Source organism: Pistacia vera, unplaced genomic scaffold (assembly GCF_008641045.1).
Source record: "Pistacia vera cultivar Batoury unplaced genomic scaffold, PisVer_v2 Contig714, whole genome shotgun sequence".
NCBI lineage: Eukaryota > Viridiplantae > Streptophyta > Magnoliopsida > Sapindales > Anacardiaceae > Pistacia > Pistacia vera.
Genome location: NW_022196573.1, coordinates 114,978 through 137,464, shown reverse-complemented (window position 1 = coordinate 137,464; position 22,487 = coordinate 114,978). Strand labels below are relative to the sequence as shown.

At 36.1% G+C, this 22,487-nt stretch overlaps 2 protein-coding genes across 2 annotated transcripts; both read left to right on the top strand.

The window, feature by feature from the left end:
• The first annotated feature begins 526 nt into the window (after positions 1 to 526).
• Positions 527 to 9,682, top strand: LOC116114595 (protein HASTY 1-like). Its single transcript, XM_031400735.1, has 22 exons — positions 527 to 891; positions 1,587 to 1,688; positions 2,251 to 2,394; positions 2,499 to 2,579; positions 2,668 to 2,737; positions 3,394 to 3,464; positions 3,538 to 3,701; positions 3,794 to 3,865; positions 3,959 to 4,202; positions 4,615 to 4,677; positions 4,775 to 5,059; positions 5,644 to 5,757; positions 5,893 to 6,019; positions 6,099 to 6,268; positions 6,365 to 6,466; positions 6,939 to 7,042; positions 7,128 to 7,422; positions 7,568 to 7,812; positions 8,216 to 8,719; positions 8,849 to 9,143; positions 9,240 to 9,423; positions 9,603 to 9,682. The coding sequence occupies exons 1-22, from the start codon at positions 778 to 780 to the stop codon at positions 9,680 to 9,682; spliced, it is 3,630 nt and encodes a 1,209-aa protein (XP_031256595.1). The 5' UTR covers positions 527 to 777.
• A 3,440-nt stretch (positions 9,683 to 13,122) lies between these two features.
• On the top strand, positions 13,123 to 22,273 carry LOC116114582 (protein HASTY 1-like). Its single transcript, XM_031400725.1, has 23 exons — positions 13,123 to 13,136; positions 13,219 to 13,288; positions 13,794 to 13,976; positions 14,539 to 14,682; positions 14,792 to 14,872; positions 14,961 to 15,030; positions 15,687 to 15,757; positions 15,831 to 15,994; positions 16,087 to 16,158; positions 16,252 to 16,495; positions 16,908 to 16,970; positions 17,068 to 17,352; positions 17,937 to 18,050; positions 18,186 to 18,312; positions 18,392 to 18,561; positions 18,658 to 18,759; positions 19,232 to 19,335; positions 19,421 to 19,715; positions 19,861 to 20,105; positions 20,509 to 21,012; positions 21,142 to 21,436; positions 21,533 to 21,716; positions 21,896 to 22,273. Exons 1-23 carry the CDS (start codon positions 13,123 to 13,125, stop codon positions 21,973 to 21,975), a joined length of 3,681 nt encoding a protein of 1,226 aa, XP_031256585.1. The 3' UTR covers positions 21,976 to 22,273.
• The last annotated feature ends 214 nt before the right edge of the window (positions 22,274 to 22,487 follow it).

Genomic DNA, 22,487 nt, shown 5'->3' with positions numbered 1-22,487 from the left:
TAATATACATCTTCTTTTTTATGATCAGACCTCAACTTATTTTGAAGACTTTAAAACTATCCGATGATAATAATCTCAGTGATAACTCATATTAACAACAAATAGAGACTCAAACTTCAAACCTCTTGAATAATACACTTCAAAGTATTTCTTGAATATATATATATATATAAAATTTTTAAGTAATAGAATCTATGTTAAAATTAATGTCTACCATTATTAATAGATCCCACTCATTAGCAAATCTGGCAAAACCCTCGTTCAAGTCATTTTTAGAATAATATTCAACATATAAATTTTATATACAAACTACAAAGATACAACATGAATTTAACTTAATAAATACTTAATAAATAATAATAAGTTGTATATTTTTCTAATTTTAGATGTCAAGAAAACTTCAACATTGATAATGGATTTCAAAAGAAGTTTATGGCAAATTCAAACAAGTCAACAAAAATATTCCTTGTAAAATATACAGTGGTTTCAATGGAATGATATTTAAACTAGGAGATAAAAATCTCTAATTGCTCATCTGAACACCAATTTAAAACCTCTTCCGACTCAGAAGTCAGAAGCTTCTGATACAAATCTCTAATTGCTTATTTGAACACCAATTTAAAACCTCTTCCGACTCAAAAGCTTTTGATAAACCCCTTTTAGGAAGAAGAACACATAGCATTTTGCTCTTTCTCCTTCTCTCTAACAAAAGCTTTCTCAAGAAACTTAATCTCGGGCAGAGAAAATCAAACCCATTCGAGCTCAGGGGCAGTGTAGATGGCGGATGCTAATAATAACCCGGCAAGCAATGTGGCTGCAGCTATTGCTGCTGCCCTTGCTTGGAGTTCAACTCCTGAAGCTCGCAAAGCCGCCGTCTCTTACCTTGAATCCGTACTTCTTCTTTTTTTTTTTCTTTTTTGTTCTCTTTATATATCTGCATGTTCCTTCACAATCTGTTTCGTTCGGTTGATGTCTATGTACTTCTCAAATTTTGATTTTGGAGGCCAATAGGTGGTAAATTTGTGAACTTTATGGGGATTTGGTAAAGGGATATCTGGGAAATTTTGTTTTGGTGATAAAGTTTGAAGTTTTAATGGCTTAAATAATTTGAACTGTTAAAAGGTGGGAAAGTTTGTGAACTCTTTGTGGTTGTAATTTGGTTTATTTTCAGGTTTATTTATATATTTATTTATTTTTAAGAAATGGGTATTGTGGTGTTATTCTACTTTCTATTGTGAAAAACTTATTGAGTTTTAGGCCTTAGAAAGAAAGAAAAATTGGTTTCTGTGAATTCAACTTCTTGAATGTGGTAACCTTGTGAAATTTTATGAGAGGGATGAGTGGTTTGATTTAGGTTCAGGCTTTAAACAAAAGAGTATTAGTGATCAGACCGTTAAATTCAGTACTATACATTTGTGCTGTTGAAATATAGCTATGATTGGGTGTTTGTTTTTGAAGATCACTTTGCTACTTTGTGCTAATTTAGAGTTTTTAGTTCCAAACAGGCTTTGAGAATGGACTATTATTCTATTAGAAAAGAGGCAAAATTGAAAATGTGCTCCTTACGTGCTATCTGTTATTTGCAGGTAAAAACAGGAGAGATACGGTTTTTGGCGAGTACATCATTCCTTCTAGTGAAAAAGGATTGGTCTTCTGAAATCCGATTACATGCATTTAAAATGCTCCAGGTTCATGCTGAAAAGAATTTTTTTCTGTCCTTACGGTTGATCTAACTCATCCAGTATGATGGAAATTGATATGTTTCGAAATGTTATGTTATAAAAATCATCTTTGAGGTGCTATAGATTAAATCGGCTGAATTCTGATTGCATGCATTTAAAATGCTGCATGACAGTTTTAACTTGAATTAGCATATTTCCTAGGAAAGAAATAATGCTTAACTGTTCATCATATGCAATATTTGCCAATCACTAGTGATATAGATTCAATGTGTTTATCAATGTTTTAAGTAACTTCAATTAGTGAACTGAAAATTCTTATGAATATTGGTGCATATCTATGGTTCGGAAATTTGAATTAGGCGAATCATAATTCTGATAACTTTGCAACCTAGATACGCAAATTTTGATTCAAAGAATTTGCAAAGATGGTTTTAATGTGAAACACCCAATGCCTGTTGAATTCCATGTAACAAAAAATTATTTCTTAATTAGCTGCTACAGGTTATAAGTGTTTAAATTTTGAAGATAAATTTAGTGGTTTGACTGTAGCATATGTATCTTTCTGCAGCACTTGGTCCGATTACGGTGGGAGGAATTGAACCCTACAGAACGTAGGGACTTTGCAAATGTTGCAGTCGACTTAATGTCTGAGATTGCAGATCCTTGTGAAGAATGGGCTTTGAAAAGTCAGACAGCTGCCCTTCTTGCTGAGGTTTTCATTACTCTGCTCTTAACTTTTGTTTAGGCTCTTTTTTATTTTATTTTAATGATTTCAGTTTCCTGGTTGCAGTACTCATTTGTTTTGCTCTTTAACAGATAGTTAGAAGAGAAGGCATAAATCTGTGGCAAGAGCTATTTCCATCTCTAGTTTCTTTATCCAGCAAGGGTCCCATACAAGTATTTCTAACTTATCCTGCTTTGCAGCAATTATTTTGCTTTCTTACTCTTAATAGGTAACTGTACTGATCTTTTCCTTTTATATTAGGCTGAGTTGGTTTCAATGATGCTAAGGTGGCTTCCTGAAGATATTACAGTTCACAATGAAGATCTAGAAGGTCTGTGGTCTGTTCCTTGGTCATGCTCCTTTAGAGTGTGTGCGTGCCAAAAATAAGTATTATGTACTTTGGAAACTCTTAAGCACTTTGAATGCTATATTTTAGAATGTAAGCAGTCGATCTATGGACATCTGAATCCAAATGACAAGTATGGGTGTAGAGTTTCCAAAGTTTCATTTAGAGTTTGTTGCTAATGCCTGATTGGTCAAAGATGGAAAAGTAGAGAAATGAAAAATTGAAGAAACAGCATAGTGCTTTCCTTCTTTGTGTTTCATAGGAAGGATGGATCGCTGGAGGATGGGGAACAAAAATTGGGGATCAATATGTTCTTAATAACTTTTACTGTTGGTCACTCTCTTTGCCATCCTTTTTGGGATGATTAGATAATGAGGATGTAAAAGTACCGCTCTTCCCTCTTCAATCCTTTCCTTTTCTCATTATACCAAATGAAAGAAAAGTGTCATTCACTATCCCTTCATCCTTCTGCTGTCCTCTCCTATCAACCTAGCCTTAGTTTAGTGGGTGTTCTTCCTTTAGCGGCTGTTTTTTCCATCATATTTTTGTTGTTCTTGTTAAGTATATTTCTTTGAAACTTTAACTTCTTTTTAGATTTGTGTTGTTTGTGTCACTTACCCTGATTCTGAATGGATATCCAGGTGATCGACGTAGACTGCTTTTGCGGGGACTTACTCAATCTTTGCCTGAAATTTTGCCTTTATTGTACACTGTATGTCTCACTCTTGGTTGTACTACAAGTTAGTTGTTTTAGCATTAATGTGATGCCAGAATTTTTTAAACAGTTACTGGAAAGACACTTTGGAGCTGCAATAAGTGAAGTTGGTAGACAACAATTAGACATTGCAAAGCAGCATGCAGCTGCAGTAACAGCTACTTTGAATGCTATAAACGCATACGCTGAATGGGCTCCTTTGCCTGATCTTGCTAAATATGGCATCATTCATGGGTATAATAACTTTTCTTGCAGTTCCCGTAGAGTATAATTTCAAATTGTTGGGATTGATTGGCTTCTTACTTGTTTTCACTGTCTCTCATCAGGTGTGGCTTCTTACTTTCTTCACCTGACTTCCGTCTTCATGCTTGTGAATTTTTCAAACTTGTCTCACCAAGGTAATTTTATTGTTTAATCTCTTCTTTAGTTTGAATATCTTTTCCCTGGAAGAATCTTCCCATGACTGATTTAACTCTTAATTTGAATTGCAGAAAGAGACCTTTTGATGCTTCTTCATCAGCTTCTGAATTTGATTCTGCAATGCATGATGTCTTTCAGATCCTGATGAATGTCTCTGGAGAATTTTTACATAGATCTGTAACAAATGCTGGGGTTATAGATGAAAGTGAGTTTGAGTTTGCAGAATATATATGTGAGAGCATGGTGTCTTTGGGTTCTGCAAACTTGCAATGTATTTCTGGTGATGACGCTAAACTTACTATTTACCTACAGCAGGTAATCCCTCTAGGCTAGGCTCCTCTGATATGACCTAAAGCTGATTTGGCATTCAATTTTAAGGCTTTGAGTTGAAATTTAGTCCATAGGTCTCTTGTATTATTAGTTCATGCAGGTTTTTGCTTTATTAAATAGCATATTCAACTTGTTTATGTTGAATCTAAACTTCATTTTGGCACTCTATGGCATTGGTTATATAATTTTCTTTTTATTTTAAAGTTCTGGTCAAATTTTTTATTCTTGGGTTTGACATGGGCTTCTTTTGCACAATGATCAGCAGTCTACAATCTAGCTCTGTTTTCAGTGCATGAATAGATTGTTCAGTATTTCTTTGGTCCTTATATATATATTTCTAATCTTTTGTGAGTATAACGATTGAATTATGCAATTTAACTTTCTGATATCCATCCAGATGCTAGGGTATTTTCAACATTTGAAGGTAGCCCTTCATTTCCAATCCCTATTATTTTGGCTGGTACGTGGCAATTGTCACTAATTTTTTTTTTAACTTTTGGTGATAGGCTGGATGGTATGTAAATTTTAACATTTTTCATGTTTGTTTGCTTTTGTAGGGACTAATGAGAGATTTGATGTCAAAACCTAAAGCACTATCATCTGGAGATGGATCAGCTGTTAATAATACAGACTCTAGTTCAGGACAGGTTGATAATGAAAAGAGAAAGATTTTGAGTTTCGTGAATGATGATGTTTGTAGTGCAATTCTCGACATATCTTTCCAGCGCATGCTTAAGAAAGAAAAAGTTTTTCCTGGAACAGCCCTTACTCTGGGGTCCCTGGTGTTGTGGAGTGATGATTTTGAAGGCAAGGGTGATTTCGGCCAGTATCGTTCTAGGCTGGTATATTTTACATTGATCTGAATTCAGATGCTTTTGTTTTACATGTCTTATTCTGATATCCTTTTGATGTGGGAGTTTTAATTCTTCTGGAACTTGTAGTGTTTGGGCCATGGATCACAATATTCATGTTTTTGTGGACTGTTATTCCGATTTTCTTTCATATGTTTTGAAAGTACCTCCAATTTTGCCAAAGGGAGATGTTGAAGTATCCTTGGAATTCTGCTTATATATATCCACGTCATTGATTTATTTTATAACTACATCTTATGAAAATGGTTAATTATATTGGACATTATTTTTTTGAAATAGGAAAAAACAAAAGTACAGATAAATATTTTGCACTTATATATATAACATGTTTATGTAAGCCTTTTCATCTCTTTTTAATTTTTATTTTCTACCCTTCCTCAGCTATAATCCATTAACCATGTTAAACTTGAGTCTACTAAAGTACTGTGCATATCTTTGTTACATTAATAAATTCAGATATTTGAGACTAGGTTGTCAGTTGATGAATCATGCACTTGCTGTTTCTTTTATACTTTGCATAAATTTTTCTTTTCCTGATAAATCTCTTGATGCAGTTGGAGCTGGTCAAATTTGTCTCCTCTAACAAGCCTCTCATAGCTGGTGTTAAAGTTTCTGAAAGAGTTATTGCAATCATTAAAAGTCTCTTGAGTTCTCCAACACCTGCTCAGGTTTGATTAAAATGCTTATTATGGGATCAGTATTGGGTGCCTAATAATTAGCTTTCCAAGCTGTGGAGGATGTATCATTCACTATTACTTCATGCTTATCTCTTTGTTATTAAAACAATTCTTTATGATATTCAGGATTTAGCTGTGATGGAAAGCATGCAATCTGCTCTAGAAAATGTTGTGAGTGCAGTTTTTGATGGACCCAATGAAGTTGGTGGGGCCACTTCTGAAGTTCATGTTGCCCTGTGCAGAATATTTGAAGGTTTCTTAGTGCTTTATTTGTCTCTTACATTTAGATCTTTATTATTATGATCTACTGAAAAACTCTGGTTGCATTGTAGGTTTACTTCAACAACTTCTTTCTTTGAAGTGGACTGAACCACCCCTGGTGGAAGCTCTCGGGAACTATTTAATTGCACTGGGCCCCTTTCTGAAACATTTTCCAGATGCAGTTGGGAGTGTCATCAACAAACTGTTTGAGCTTCTAACTTCACTTCCATTTGTTGTTAAGGTTATCTGCCAACTTTTATTGTCATTTTTAATTATCATTGCTTACAGAGAGGATTTATATATTCCTGCTCTCACTAACCATATATTTGCTTGACAGGATCCTGCAACGAGTAGGGCACGCCATGCAAGATTACAGATTTGTGCATCATTTATTAGAATGGCCAAAGCTGCTGATAAAAGTGTTCTGCCTCACATGAAGGTGACTTCTTCTTTTATTGGCAAAAAAGTGACATGTACTATTGGGGTATGGAATTGATCTGGTTATTTGGAAATTAAAGATGGAGATTAATCTGAGTAGGAGATGGTTAATATGTAACTGTAGGCCAAGTCCTGGTGGGACCGAACAAAAGCAATGGAACTTGTTAATGCATATGTTACCAGAAGTTAGTTTTTTTTTGGTCATGTGGACTGTGCTAATTGCTCTTTTACTTTCCTGTAACGAAACTGATGTAATGGCTCCACAGGACCTTGGCTGGAATGGAGATAATTTAGCTTTACAATAAGAAATCACTGTTTGTACTAAGTGAAAACGATTATAGAACTTTTATTATATTTCCCCTGAACCAAAATGTAGTAAAATCCTTTTGTCATCCTATGTCTGCCTTTGATTGAAGAAGCTAAGATTTTCAGAGAGATTTCGTACTCACTTCATTGGATTGTTTTCTATGAAGGGCATAGCTGACACCATGGCATATTTGCAAAGAGAAGGTTGTTTGCATCGTAGTGAACATAATCTTCTAGGGGAAGCATTTCTTGTTATGGCTTCTGCTGCTGGGTAATTATTTGATTACCACGGATCAACATTATATTTTGTTTATGTTAATTTTCTTAACGTTTGCAAAACTATCAACTTGGTGCAGGATTCAGCAGCAGCAAGAAGTTTTGGCCTGGTTACTTGAACCTTTGAGCCAACAATGGACACAGCTTGAGTGGCAAAATAAGTACTTGTCTGATCCACTAGGTCTTGTTTGCTTGTGCTCTGACACATCATTCATGTGGTCACTTTTTCACACGGTGACATTCTTTGAGAAGGCACTTAAAAGAAGTGGAACAAGAAAAGGCAGTATGAATTTACAGAACAACTCAGCTGAAAGTTCAAATTTTCTTCATCCAATGGCTTCTCATCTTTCGTGGATGCTACCTCCTCTCCTGAAAGTATGTATTTTGCTTTTATGTTCTGATCATTTTGAGTTTCCTCATTCATATTGCTCATCATGATTTGTAATTTATGAGCCATCTTGCTGTGACATTATCTTCACCCTAAGCACATTGTAGTAAGCCTGTTTTTGTTAATCTGCAGCTCCTTCGTGCTATACATTCCATTTGGTCTCCGTCCATACATCAAATGTTGCCTGCAGAGGTAAAAGCAGCAATGACCATGAGTGATGTTGAGTGGTCCAGCCTTCTTGGCGGAGGTAATCCTAAACCATTGAAGGGTGCTTTGACTTTCACAGACGGATCACAGTTTGAGACTAGCCGGGAAGGATATGGAGAGCCTAATGAATCTGATATACGAAATTGGTTAAAGGGTGTCAGAGACAGTGGGTAAGTATGGTTTTGGGTTTGTCCTGTGGCATGGAAGCTAGTTTTTTATGTACAATTTAGTGTTCTGTGAATTTTTTCTTAATTGAAAAAAGGAATTATATTAAGATGTAGAAGAATGGGGAGGAAAGGGTGTCCTTCTGAGAAATACAAAATGTCAGGGGAGTGAGGAACTCAACAGCCGTATGAGCCAGAAGAACTATAGCAGTTACAACCCCAATTGTATATCATTGATGTATATTATGTCCTCGCAGTAGATAAAGGATTAGTGATCAGATTACATAATAAGAAGCAAATAGTAGCCTTAGAGTCAAAATATGGAAGTTATTGTATACCTACTATGTATTCCGTAGCCTTTTTGTTGCTAATTTTTTTTCCCCAAATTAATGCTGACTCATAATTTCAGGTATAATGTGCTGGGCCTGTCAGCAACCATTGGAGATCCATTTTTTAAATCGTTGGACTTCCACTCTGTTGCTGTGGCACTGATGGAGAATGTACAGTCAATGGAATTCAGGCATATAAGGCAACTTGTTCATTCTGTTTTAATATATTTGGTTAAATTTTGTCCTCCTGATATGTGGGAGGCCTGGCTGGAAAAGTTGCTGCACCCATTATTTGTCCACTGTCAACAAGCTCTTAGCTGCTCTTGGTCCAGCCTTATGCATGAAGGTAGAGCAAAGGTTCCAGATCTCCATGGGATTGTTGCTGGGTCTGACTTAAAAGTGGAAGTAATGGAGGAGAAACTACTTCGTGATCTGACTCGTGAGATATGTTCACTTCTCTCTATAATGGCCTCTTCAGGATTAAATACAGGGCTTCCTGCTTTAGAGCAGTCAGGGCAATTCACCCGTGTAGACATGTTGTCTCTGAAAGATTTGGATTCTTTCTCATCAAGCTCTATGGTTGGGTATGTGGCATGCATCCTGCTTCTATAAAAGTAGCCTTTCTGTTGCTTTATGATAGTATTTATAGATTCTTTAGTTTTCATATTCTGCCACAGACACTAATTTCCACTGAATATTGATAATCATGACAGGTTCCTTTTGAACCACAAAGAACTTGTCCTTCCAGTGTTGCGGATTTCCATACAAGCTTTCACATGGACAGATGGTGAAGCCGTGACAAAAGTTTCTTCCTTCTGTACTGCGGTGATTGTTCTGGCTATATCATCAAATAATGAGGAGCTTCGACAGTTCGTTTCAAAAGATCTTTTTTCTGCGGCTATCCAAGGTTTGATCCTTGAGTCAAATGCTGTTATCAGTGCTGATCTGGTTGGTCTCTGTCGCGAAATATTCGTATATATGTGTGATAGGGATCCAGCTCCAAGGCAGGTTAGTCGTAACGCCTCATATTTTGAAAAGTTTGCTTAAAATATAAAGTAGGAATTTGGTATATAACCCAAGGCATTGATTGATTTTTTTGTTCAGGTTCTACTCTCTCTTCCATGTATTACCCCACAAGATTTGCATGCTTTTGAAGATGCCTTAACGAAGACATCTAGCCCAAAGGAACAAAAACAACATATGAAGAGCTTGCTGTTGCTAGGTACTGGGAACCAGTTAAAAGCACTTGCTGCTCAGAAAAGTGTTAATGTTATCACCAATGTTTCAGGTAAGCACTTTCATTTTAATTTTCACTTATTCTCTCCCTTAAGCTGTTTCTAAATCTCATCTGTAGCTTAAGACCCAATTTCAACATATAATGAGCTTTCCTTCATTTGTATATTCTCCAATTCTGATAAGCAGTAAAATGCATATGTATTTAGTAGCTTGTTTTGCTCCTATTTACAGCAAGGCCACGCAGCTCAGTCAATGTTCCGCAAACCAGAATCGAAGAGGGGGAAACTGTGGGATTGGCAGCCATTTTGTGAAGGATACTTATAATTTGGCAGAGTTGTACAATGATGAATTACACCGAGGAGTTATTTGACAGATATACCGAGGAAAAAGGCATCTTTTTTGCTGCCATAGCTCTACAGGGGTTGTGCAACCAGTTCACCCTCTTAGGCTACCTCAAAATGTAATTTTGAGTAAATATATAGAATTCTTATACCCTCTTTACTTTTATCATCATTAATAACTTTCTTGCAGTTCCCGTAAGTATATTTCAAATTGTTGGGATGATTGGCTTCTTACTTGTTTTCACTGTCTCTCATCAGTGTGGCTTCTTACTTCTTCACCTGACTTCCGTCTTCATGCTTGTGATTTTTTCAAACTTGTCTCACCAAGGTAATTAATTGTTTAATCTCTTCTTTAGTTTGAATATCTTTTCCCTGGAAGAATCTTCCCATGACTGATTACACTCTTAATTTGAATTGCAGAAAGAGACCTTTTGATTGCTCTTCATCAGCTTCTGAATTTGATTCTGCAATGCGTGACGTCTTTCAGATCCTGATGAATGTCTCTGGAGAATTTTTACATAGATCTGTAACAAATGCTGGGTTATAGATGAAAGTGAGTTTGAGTTTGCAGAATATATATGTAGAGCATGGTGTCTCTGGGTTCTGCAAACTTGCAATGTATTTCTGGTGATGACGCTAAACTTACTATTTACCTACAGCAGGTAATCCCTCTAGGCTAGGCTCCTCTGATAACCTAAAGCTGATTTGGCATTCAATTTTAAGGCTTTGAGTTGAAATTTAGTCCATAGGTCTCTTGTATTTTAGTTCATGCAGGTTTTTGCTTTATTAAATAGCTATTAACTTGTTTATGTTGAATCTAAACTTCATTTTGGCACTCTATGGCATTGGTTATAATTTTCTTTTTATTTTAAAGTTCTGGTCAAATTTTTTATTCTTGGGTTTGACATGGGCTTCTTTTGCACAATGATCAGCAGTCTACAATCTAGCTCTGTTTTCAGTGCATGAATAGATTGTTCAGTATTTCTTTGGTCCTTATATATATATTTCTAATCTTTTGTAGTATACGATTGAATTATGCAATTTAACTTTCTGATATCCATCCAGATGCTAGGGTATTTTCAACATTTGAAGGTAGCCCTTCATTTCCAATCCCTATTATTTGGCTGGTACGTGGCAATTGTCACTAATTTTTTTTTAACTTTTGGTGATAGGCTGGATGGTTGTATTTTAACATTTTCATGTTTGTTTGCTTTTGTAGGGACTAATGAGAGATTTGATGTCAAAACCTAAAGCACTATCATCTGGAGATGGATCAGCTGTTAATAATCAGACTCTAGTTCGACAGGTTGATATGAAAAGAGAAAGATTTTGAGTTTCGTGAATGATGATGTTTGTAGTGCAATTCTTGACATATCTTTCCAGCGCATGCTTAAGAAAGAAAAGTTTTTCCGGAACAGCCCTTACTCTGGGGTCCCTGGAGTTTGGAGTGGTGATTTTGAAGGCAAGGTGATTTCGGCCAGTATCGTTCTAGGCTGGTATATTTTACATTGATCTGATTCAGATGCTTTTGTTTTACATGCTTATTCTGATATCCTTTGATGTGGGAGTTTTAATTCTTCTGGAACTTGTAGTGTTTGGCCATGGATCACAATATTCATGTTTTGTGCTGGTGTTACGAGTTTCTTTCATATGTTTTGAAAGTACCTCCAATTTTGCCAAGGGGATGTTGAACTATCCTTGGAATTCTGCTCTATATATCCACGTCATTGATTTATGTTATAACTCATCTTATGAAATGGTTTTATTTGGACATTATTTTTTTGAAATAAAAAAACAAAAGTACAGATAAATATTTTGCACTTATATATATACATGTTTATGTAAGCCTTTTCATCTCTTTTTAATTTTTTATTTTACCCTTCCTCAGCTATAATCCATTAACCATGTAAACTTGAGTCTACTAAAGTCTGTGCATATCTTTTTACATTAAAATTCAGATATTTGAGACTAGGTTGTCAGTTGATGAATCATACACTTGCTGTTTCTTTTATACTTTGCATAAATTTTTCTTTTCCTGATAAATCTCTTGATGCAGTTGGAGCTGGTCAAATTTGTCTCCTTAACAAGCCTCTCATAGCTGGGTTAAAGTTCTGAAAGAGTTATTGCATCTATTAAAAGTCTCTTGAGTTCTCCAACACCTGCTCAGGTTTGATTAAAATGCTTATTAGTGATCAGTATTGGGTGCCTAATAATTAGCTTCCAAGCTGTGGAGGATGTATCATTCACTATTACTTCATGCTATCTTTTGTTATTAAACAATTCTTTATGATATTCAGGATTTAGCTGTGATGGAAAGCATGCAATCTGCTCTAGAAAATGTTGTGAGTGCAGTTTTTGATGGACCCAATGAAGTTGGTGAGGCCACTTCTGAAGTTCATGTTGCCCTTGTGCAGAATATTTGAAGGTTTCTTAGTGCTTTATTTGTCTCTTACATTTAGATCTTTATTATGATGATCTACTGAAAAACTCTGGTTGCATTGTAGGTTTACTTCAACAACTTCTTTCTTTGAAGTGACTGAGCCACCCTGGTGGAAGCTCTCGGGAACTATTTAATTGCACTGGCCCCTTTCTGAAACATTTTCCAGATGCAGTTGGAGTGTCATCAACAAACTGTTTGAGCTCTAACTTCACTTCCATTTGTTGTTAAGGTTATCTGCCAACTTTATTGTCATTTTAATTATCATTGCTTACAGAGAGGATTTATATATTCCTGCTCTCACTAACCATATATTGCTTGACAGGATCCTGCAACGAGTAGGGCACGCCATGCAGATTACAGATTTGTGCATCATTTATTAGAATGGCCAAAGCTGCTGATAAAATTGTTCTGCCTCACATGAAGGTGACTTCTTCTTCTTTTAGTGGCAAAACAGTGACATGTACTATTGGGGTATGGAATTGATCTGGTTTTGGAAATTAAAGATGGAGATTAATCTGAGTAGAGATGGTTAATATGTAACTGTAGGCCAAGTCCTTGTGGGACCGAACAAAAGCAATGGAACTTGTTAATGCTATGTTACCAGATTTGTTTTTTTTTTTTTTTGTTGGTCATGTGGACTGTGCTAATTGCTCTTTTACTTTCCTTAACGAAACTGATGGAATGGCTCCACAGACTTTGGCTGAATGAGATAATTTAGCTTTACAATAGAAATCACTGTTTGTACTAGATGAAAACGTTATAGAACTTTTATTATATTTCCCTGAACCAAAATGTAGAAATCCTTTTGTCATCCTTGGCTGCCTTTGATTGAAGAAGCTAAGATTTTCAGAGAGATTTCGTACTCACTTCATTGGATTGTTTTCTATGAGGGCATAGCTGACACCTGGCATATTTACAAGAGAAGTTGTTTCATCGTATGAACATACTTCTAGGGGAAGCATTTCTTGTTATGGCTTCTGCTGGGTAATTATTTGATTACCACGGATCAACATTATATTTTGTTTATGTTAATTTTCTTAAGTTTGCAAACTATCAACTTGTGCAGGATTCAGCAGCAGCAAGAAGTTTTGGCCTGGTTACTTGAACCTTTGAGCCAACAATGGACACAGCTTGAGGTGGCAAAATAAGTACTTGTCTGATCCACTAGGTCTTGTTTGCTTGTGCTCTGACACATCATTCATGTGGTCCACTTTTTCACACCGGTGACATTCTTTGAGAAGGCACTTAAAAGAAGTGGAACAAGAAAGGCGTATAATTTACAGAACAACTCAGCTGAAAGTTCAAATTTTCTTCATCCAATGGCTTCTCATCTTTCATGGTATGGTTGTGGTGTTATTCTACTTTCTATTGTGAAAAACTTATTGAGTTTTAGGCCTTAGAAAGAAAGAAAAATTGGTTTCTGTGAATTCAACTTCTTGAATGTGGTAACCTTGTGAAATTTTATGAGAGGGATGAGTGGTTTGATTTAGGTTCAGGCTTTAAACAAAAGAGTATTAGTGATCAGACCGTTAAATTCAGTACTATACATTTGTGCTGTTGAAATATAGCTATGATTGGGTGTTTGTTTTTGAGGATCACTTTGCTACTTTGTGCTAATTTAGAGTTTTTAGTTCCAAACAGGCTTTGAGAATGGACTATTATTCTATTAGAAAAGAGGCAAAATTGAAAATGTGCTCCTTACGTGCTATCTGTTATTTGCAGGTAAAAACAGGAGAGATACGGTTTTTGGCGAGCACATCATTCCTTCTAGTGAAAAAGGATTGGTCTTCTGAAATCCGATTACATGCATTTAAAATGCTCCAGGTTCATGCTGAAAAGAATTTTTTTCTGTCCTTACGGTTGATCTAACTCATCCAGTATGATGGAAATTGATATGTTTCGAAATGTTATGTTATAAAAATCATCTTTGAGGTGCTATAGATTAAATCGGCTGAATTCTGATTGCATGCATTTAAAATGCTGCATGACAGTTTTAACTTGAATTAGCATATTTCCTAGGAAAGAAATAATGCTTAACTGTCCATCATATACAATATTTGCCAATCACTAGTGATATAGATTCAATGTGTTTATCTATGTTTTAAGCAATTTCAATTAGTGAACTGAAAATTCTTATCAATATTGGAGCATATCTATGGTTCGGAAATTTGAATTAGGCGAATCATAATTCTGATAACTTTGCAACCTAGATACGCAAATTTTGATTCAAAGAATTTGCAAAGATGGTTTTAATGTGAAACACCCAATGCCTGTTGAATTCCATGTAACAAAAAATTATTTCTTAATTAGCTGCTACAGGTTATAAGTGTTTAAATTTTGAAGATAAATTTAGTGGTTTGACTGTAGCATATGTATCTTTCTGCAGCACTTGGTCCGATTACGGTGGGAGGAATTGAACCCTACAGAACGTAGGGACTTTGCAAATGTTGCAGTCGACTTAATGTCTGAGATTGCAGATCCTTGTGAAGAATGGGCTTTGAAAAGTCAGACAGCTGCCCTTCTTGCTGAGGTTTTCATTACTCTGCTCTTAACTTTTGTTTAGGCTCTTTTTTATTTTATTTTGTTTTAATGATTTCAGTTTCCTGGTTGCAGTACTCATTTGTTTTGCTCTTTAACAGATAGTTAGAAGAGAAGGCATAAATCTGTGGCAAGAGCTATTTCCATCTCTAGTTTCTTTATCCAGCAAGGGTCCCATACAAGTATTTCTAACTTATCCTGCTTTGCAGCAATTATTTTGCTTTCTTACTCTTAATAGGTAATTGTACTGATCTTTTCCTTTTATATTAGGCTGAGTTGGTTTCAATGATGCTAAGGTGGCTTCCTGAAGATATTACAGTTCACAATGAAGATCTAGAAGGTCTGTGGTCTGTTCCTTGGTCATGCTCCTTTAGAGTGTGTGCGTGCCAAAAATAAGTATTATGTACTTTGGAAACTCTTAAGCACTTTGAATGCTATATTTTAGAATGTAAGCAGCCGATCTATGAACATCTGAATCCAAATGACAAGTATGGGTGTAGAGTTTCCAAAGTTTCATTTAGAGTTTGTTGCTAATGCCTGATTGGTCAAAGATGGAAAAGTAGAGAAATGAAAAATTGAAGAAACAGCATAGTGCTTTCCTTCTTTGTGTTTCATAGGAAGGATGGATCGCTGGAGGATGGGGAACAAAAATTGGGGATCAATATGTTCTTAATAACTTTTACTGTTGGTCACTCTCTTTGCCATCCTTTTTGGGATGATTAGATAATGAGGATGTAAAAGTACCGCTCTTCCCTCTTCAATCCTTTCCTTTTCTCATTATACCAAATGAAAGAAAAGTGTCATTCACTATCCCTTCATCCTTCTGCTGTCCTCTCCTATCAACCTAGCCTTAGTTTAGTGGGTGTTCTTCCTTTAGCGGCTGTTTTTTCCATCATATTTTTGTTGTTCTTGTTAAGTATATTTCTTTGAAACTTTAACTTCTTTTTAGATTTGTGTTGTTTGTGTCACTTACCCTGATTCTGAATGGATATCCAGGTGATCGACGTAGACTGCTTTTGCGGGGACTTACTCAATCTTTGCCTGAAATTTTGCCTTTATTGTACACTGTATGTCTCACTCTTGGTTGTACTACAAGTTAGTTGTTTTAGCATTAATGTGATGCCAGAATTTTTTACACAGTTACTGGAAAGACACTTTGGAGCTGCAATAAGTGAAGTTGGTAGACAACAATTAGACATTGCAAAGCAGCATGCAGCTGCAGTAACAGCTACTTTGAATGCTATAAACGCATACGCTGAATGGGCTCCTTTGCCTGATCTTGCTAAATATGGCATCATTCATGGGTATAATAACTTTTCTTGCAGTTCCCGTAGAGTATAATTTCAAATTGTTGGGATTGATTGGCTTCTTACTTGTTTTCACTGTCTCTCATCAGGTGTGGCTTCTTACTTTCTTCACCTGACTTCCGTCTTCATGCTTGTGAATTTTTCAAACTTGTCTCACCAAGGTAATTTTATTGTTTAATCTCTTCTTTAGTTTGAATATCTTTTCCCTGGAAGAATCTTCCCATGACTGATTTAACTCTTAATTTGAATTGCAGAAAGAGACCTTTTGATGCTTCTTCATCAGCTTCTGAATTTGATTCTGCAATGCATGATGTCTTTCAGATCCTGATGAATGTCTCTGGAGAATTTTTACATAGATCTGTAACAAATGCTGGGGTTATAGATGAAAGTGAGTTTGAGTTTGCAGAATATATATGTGAGAGCATGGTGTCTTTGGGTTCTGCAAACTTGCAATGTATTTCTGGTGATGACGCTAAACTTACTATTTACCTACAGCAGGTAATCCCTCTAGGCTAGGCTCCTCTGATATGACCTAAAGCTGATTTGGCATTCAATTTTAAGGCTTTGAGTTGAAATTTAGTCCATAGGTCTCTTGTATTATTAGTTCATGCAGGTTTTTGCTTTATTAAATAGCATATTCAACTTGTTTATGTTGAATCTAAACTTCATTTTGGCACTCTATGGCATTGGTTATATAATTTTCTTTTTATTTTAAAGTTCTGGTCAAATTTTTTATTCTTGGGTTTGACATGGGCTTCTTTTGCACAATGATCAGCAGTCTACAATCTAGCTCTGTTTTCAGTGCATGAATAGATTGTTCAGTATTTCTTTGGTCCTTATATATATATTTCTAATCTTTTGTGAGTATAACGATTGAATTATGCAATTTAACTTTCTGATATCCATCCAGATGCTAGGGTATTTTCAACATTTGAAGGTAGCCCTTCATTTCCAATCCCTATTATTTTGGCTGGTACGTGGCAATTGTCACTAATTTTTTTTTTAACTTTTGGTGATAGGCTGGATGGTATGTAAATTTTAACATTTTTCATGTTTGTTTGCTTTTGTAGGGACTAATGAGAGATTTGATGTCAAAACCTAAAGCACTATCATCTGGAGATGGATCAGCTGTTAATAATACAGACTCTAGTTCAGGACAGGTTGATAATGAAAAGAGAAAGATTTTGAGTTTCGTGAATGATGATGTTTGTAGTGCAATTCTCGACATATCTTTCCAGCGCATGCTTAAGAAAGAAAAAGTTTTTCCTGGAACAGCCCTTACTCTGGGGTCCCTGGTGTTGTGGAGTGATGATTTTGAAGGCAAGGGTGATTTCGGCCAGTATCGTTCTAGGCTGGTATATTTTACATTGATCTGAATTCAGATGCTTTTGTTTTACATGTCTTATTCTGATATCCTTTTGATGTGGGAGTTTTAATTCTTCTGGAACTTGTAGTGTTTGGGCCATGGATCACAATATTCATGTTTTTGTGGACTGTTATTCCGATTTTCTTTCATATGTTTTGAAAGTACCTCCAATTTTGCCAAAGGGAGATGTTGAAGTATCCTTGGAATTCTGCTTATATATATCCACGTCATTGATTTATTTTATAACTACATCTTATGAAAATGGTTAATTATATTGGACATTATTTTTTTGAAATAGGAAAAAACAAAAGTACAGATAAATATTTTGCACTTATATATATAACATGTTTATGTAAGCCTTTTCATCTCTTTTTAATTTTTATTTTCTACCCTTCCTCAGCTATAATCCATTAACCATGTTAAACTTGAGTCTACTAAAGTACTGTGCATATCTTTGTTACATTAATAAATTCAGATATTTGAGACTAGGTTGTCAGTTGATGAATCATGCACTTGCTGTTTCTTTTATACTTTGCATAAATTTTTCTTTTCCTGATAAATCTCTTGATGCAGTTGGAGCTGGTCAAATTTGTCTCCTCTAACAAGCCTCTCATAGCTGGTGTTAAAGTTTCTGAAAGAGTTATTGCAATCATTAAAAGTCTCTTGAGTTCTCCAACACCTGCTCAGGTTTGATTAAAATGCTTATTATGGGATCAGTATTGGGTGCCTAATAATTAGCTTTCCAAGCTGTGGAGGATGTATCATTCACTATTACTTCATGCTTATCTCTTTGTTATTAAAACAATTCTTTATGATATTCAGGATTTAGCTGTGATGGAAAGCATGCAATCTGCTCTAGAAAATGTTGTGAGTGCAGTTTTTGATGGACCCAATGAAGTTGGTGGGGCCACTTCTGAAGTTCATGTTGCCCTGTGCAGAATATTTGAAGGTTTCTTAGTGCTTTATTTGTCTCTTACATTTAGATCTTTATTATTATGATCTACTGAAAAACTCTGGTTGCATTGTAGGTTTACTTCAACAACTTCTTTCTTTGAAGTGGACTGAACCACCCCTGGTGGAAGCTCTCGGGAACTATTTAATTGCACTGGGCCCCTTTCTGAAACATTTTCCAGATGCAGTTGGGAGTGTCATCAACAAACTGTTTGAGCTTCTAACTTCACTTCCATTTGTTGTTAAGGTTATCTGCCAACTTTTATTGTCATTTTTAATTATCATTGCTTACAGAGAGGATTTATATATTCCTGCTCTCACTAACCATATATTTGCTTGACAGGATCCTGCAACGAGTAGGGCACGCCATGCAAGATTACAGATTTGTGCATCATTTATTAGAATGGCCAAAGCTGCTGATAAAAGTGTTCTGCCTCACATGAAGGTGACTTCTTCTTTTATTGGCAAAAAAGTGACATGTACTATTGGGGTATGGAATTGATCTGGTTATTTGGAAATTAAAGATGGAGATTAATCTGAGTAGGAGATGGTTAATATGTAACTGTAGGCCAAGTCCTGGTGGGACCGAACAAAAGCAATGGAACTTGTTAATGCATATGTTACCAGAAGTTAGTTTTTTTTTGGTCATGTGGACTGTGCTAATTGCTCTTTTACTTTCCTGTAACGAAACTGATGTAATGGCTCCACAGGACCTTGGCTGGAATGGAGATAATTTAGCTTTACAATAAGAAATCACTGTTTGTACTAAGTGAAAACGATTATAGAACTTTTATTATATTTCCCCTGAACCAAAATGTAGTAAAATCCTTTTGTCATCCTATGTCTGCCTTTGATTGAAGAAGCTAAGATTTTCAGAGAGATTTCGTACTCACTTCATTGGATTGTTTTCTATGAAGGGCATAGCTGACACCATGGCATATTTGCAAAGAGAAGGTTGTTTGCATCGTAGTGAACATAATCTTCTAGGGGAAGCATTTCTTGTTATGGCTTCTGCTGCTGGGTAATTATTTGATTACCACGGATCAACATTATATTTTGTTTATGTTAATTTTCTTAACGTTTGCAAAACTATCAACTTGGTGCAGGATTCAGCAGCAGCAAGAAGTTTTGGCCTGGTTACTTGAACCTTTGAGCCAACAATGGACACAGCTTGAGTGGCAAAATAAGTACTTGTCTGATCCACTAGGTCTTGTTTGCTTGTGCTCTGACACATCATTCATGTGGTCACTTTTTCACACGGTGACATTCTTTGAGAAGGCACTTAAAAGAAGTGGAACAAGAAAAGGCAGTATGAATTTACAGAACAACTCAGCTGAAAGTTCAAATTTTCTTCATCCAATGGCTTCTCATCTTTCGTGGATGCTACCTCCTCTCCTGAAAGTATGTATTTTGCTTTTATGTTCTGATCATTTTGAGTTTCCTCATTCATATTGCTCATCATGATTTGTAATTTATGAGCCATCTTGCTGTGACATTATCTTCACCCTAAGCACATTGTAGTAAGCCTGTTTTTGTTAATCTGCAGCTCCTTCGTGCTATACATTCCATTTGGTCTCCGTCCATACATCAAATGTTGCCTGCAGAGGTAAAAGCAGCAATGACCATGAGTGATGTTGAGTGGTCCAGCCTTCTTGGCGGAGGTAATCCTAAACCATTGAAGGGTGCTTTGACTTTCACAGACGGATCACAGTTTGAGACTAGCCGGGAAGGATATGGAGAGCCTAATGAATCTGATATACGAAATTGGTTAAAGGGTGTCAGAGACAGTGGGTAAGTATGGTTTTGGGTTTGTCCTGTGGCATGGAAGCTAGTTTTTTATGTACAATTTAGTGTTCTGTGAATTTTTTCTTAATTGAAAAAAGGAATTATATTAAGATGTAGAAGAATGGGGAGGAAAGGGTGTCCTTCTGAGAAATACAAAATGTCAGGGGAGTGAGGAACTCAACAGCCGTATGAGCCAGAAGAACTATAGCAGTTACAACCCCAATTGTATATCATTGATGTATATTATGTCCTCGCAGTAGATAAAGGATTAGTGATCAGATTACATAATAAGAAGCAAATAGTAGCCTTAGAGTCAAAATATGGAAGTTATTGTATACCTACTATGTATTCCGTAGCCTTTTTGTTGCTAATTTTTTTTCCCCAAATTAATGCTGACTCATAATTTCAGGTATAATGTGCTGGGCCTGTCAGCAACCATTGGAGATCCATTTTTTAAATCGTTGGACTTCCACTCTGTTGCTGTGGCACTGATGGAGAATGTACAGTCAATGGAATTCAGGCATATAAGGCAACTTGTTCATTCTGTTTTAATATATTTGGTTAAATTTTGTCCTCCTGATATGTGGGAGGCCTGGCTGGAAAAGTTGCTGCACCCATTATTTGTCCACTGTCAACAAGCTCTTAGCTGCTCTTGGTCCAGCCTTATGCATGAAGGTAGAGCAAAGGTTCCAGATCTCCATGGGATTGTTGCTGGGTCTGACTTAAAAGTGGAAGTAATGGAGGAGAAACTACTTCGTGATCTGACTCGTGAGATATGTTCACTTCTCTCTATAATGGCCTCTTCAGGATTAAATACAGGGCTTCCTGCTTTAGAGCAGTCAGGGCAATTCACCCGTGTAGACATGTTGTCTCTGAAAGATTTGGATTCTTTCTCATCAAGCTCTATGGTTGGGTATGTGGCATGCATCCTGCTTCTATAAAAGTAGCCTTTCTGTTGCTTTATGATAGTATTTATAGATTCTTTAGTTTTCATATTCTGCCACAGACACTAATTTCCACTGAATATTGATAATCATGACAGGTTCCTTTTGAACCACAAAGAACTTGTCCTTCCAGTGTTGCGGATTTCCATACAAGCTTTCACATGGACAGATGGTGAAGCCGTGACAAAAGTTTCTTCCTTCTGTACTGCGGTGATTGTTCTGGCTATATCATCAAATAATGAGGAGCTTCGACAGTTCGTTTCAAAAGATCTTTTTTCTGCGGCTATCCAAGGTTTGATCCTTGAGTCAAATGCTGTTATCAGTGCTGATCTGGTTGGTCTCTGTCGCGAAATATTCGTATATATGTGTGATAGGGATCCAGCTCCAAGGCAGGTTAGTCGTAACGCCTCATATTTTGAAAAGTTTGCTTAAAATATAAAGTAGGAATTTGGTATATAACCCAAGGCATTGATTGATTTTTTTGTTCAGGTTCTACTCTCTCTTCCATGTATTACCCCACAAGATTTGCATGCTTTTGAAGATGCCTTAACGAAGACATCTAGCCCAAAGGAACAAAAACAACATATGAAGAGCTTGCTGTTGCTAGGTACTGGGAACCAGTTAAAAGCACTTGCTGCTCAGAAAAGTGTTAATGTTATCACCAATGTTTCAGGTAAGCACTTTCATTTTAATTTTCACTTATTCTCTCCCTTAAGCTGTTTCTAAATCTCATCTGTAGCTTAAGACCCAATTTCAACATATAATGAGCTTTCCTTCATTTGTATATTCTCCAATTCTGATAAGCAGTAAAATGCATATGTATTTAGTAGCTTGTTTTGCTCCTATTTACAGCAAGGCCACGCAGCTCAGTCAATGTTCCGCAAACCAGAATCGAAGAGGGGGAAACTGTGGGATTGGCAGCCATTTTGTGAAGGATTCTTATAATTTGGCAGAGTTGTACAGTGATGAATTACACCGAGGAGTTATTTGACAGATATACCGAGGAAAAAGGCATCTTTTTTGCTGCCATAGCTCTACAGGGGTTGTGCAACCAGTTCACCCTCTTAGGCTACCTCAAAATGTAATTTTGAGTAAATATAAAGAATTCTTATACCCTCTTTACTTTTATCATCATGGAAATGAGGTTTGTATTTGTACATGAATATGTTGTACTTCTTGTCTCATTGGCAGTTTAATACCACAAATGCACACCTGGTGTTGCTTTTGAAATTCCTGTCTTTCAAGGTTCCGCTTGCTATCTCCAGTAAAGAAACTTCAATTTTTTGTTTGGGTTAAAATCCAAAGCAACCAATATTTGTAAGGTGGAATTTTCCACTACACTGGATGCTATGGATACCGAATCTTTGTAGACCATTGGATGAAGATTAAAATATCGTTTTATTTTCCAGTAATGTTAATTGGGTTTAAGGCCGATATGGTACTG

Bases quoted from the DNA above. Each gene is read 5' to 3' on its own strand.
- LOC116114595 (XM_031400735.1), top strand. From the start codon at position 778: ATGGCGGATGCTAATAATAACCCGGCAAGCAATGTGGCTGCAGCTATT. The intron at 3,866-3,958 runs GTAATTTTATTG...TTTGAATTGCAG, and splicing joins TTCAAACTTGTCTCACCAAG to AAAGAGACCTTTTGATGCTT. The intron at 6,269-6,364 runs GTTATCTGCCAA...TTTGCTTGACAG, and splicing joins CACTTCCATTTGTTGTTAAG to GATCCTGCAACGAGTAGGGC.
- LOC116114582 (XM_031400725.1), top strand. The intron at 13,977-14,538 runs GTTCATGCTGAA...ATCTTTCTGCAG, and splicing joins ATGCATTTAAAATGCTCCAG to CACTTGGTCCGATTACGGTG. The intron at 16,496-16,907 runs GTAATCCCTCTA...ATATCCATCCAG, and splicing joins TTACTATTTACCTACAGCAG to ATGCTAGGGTATTTTCAACA.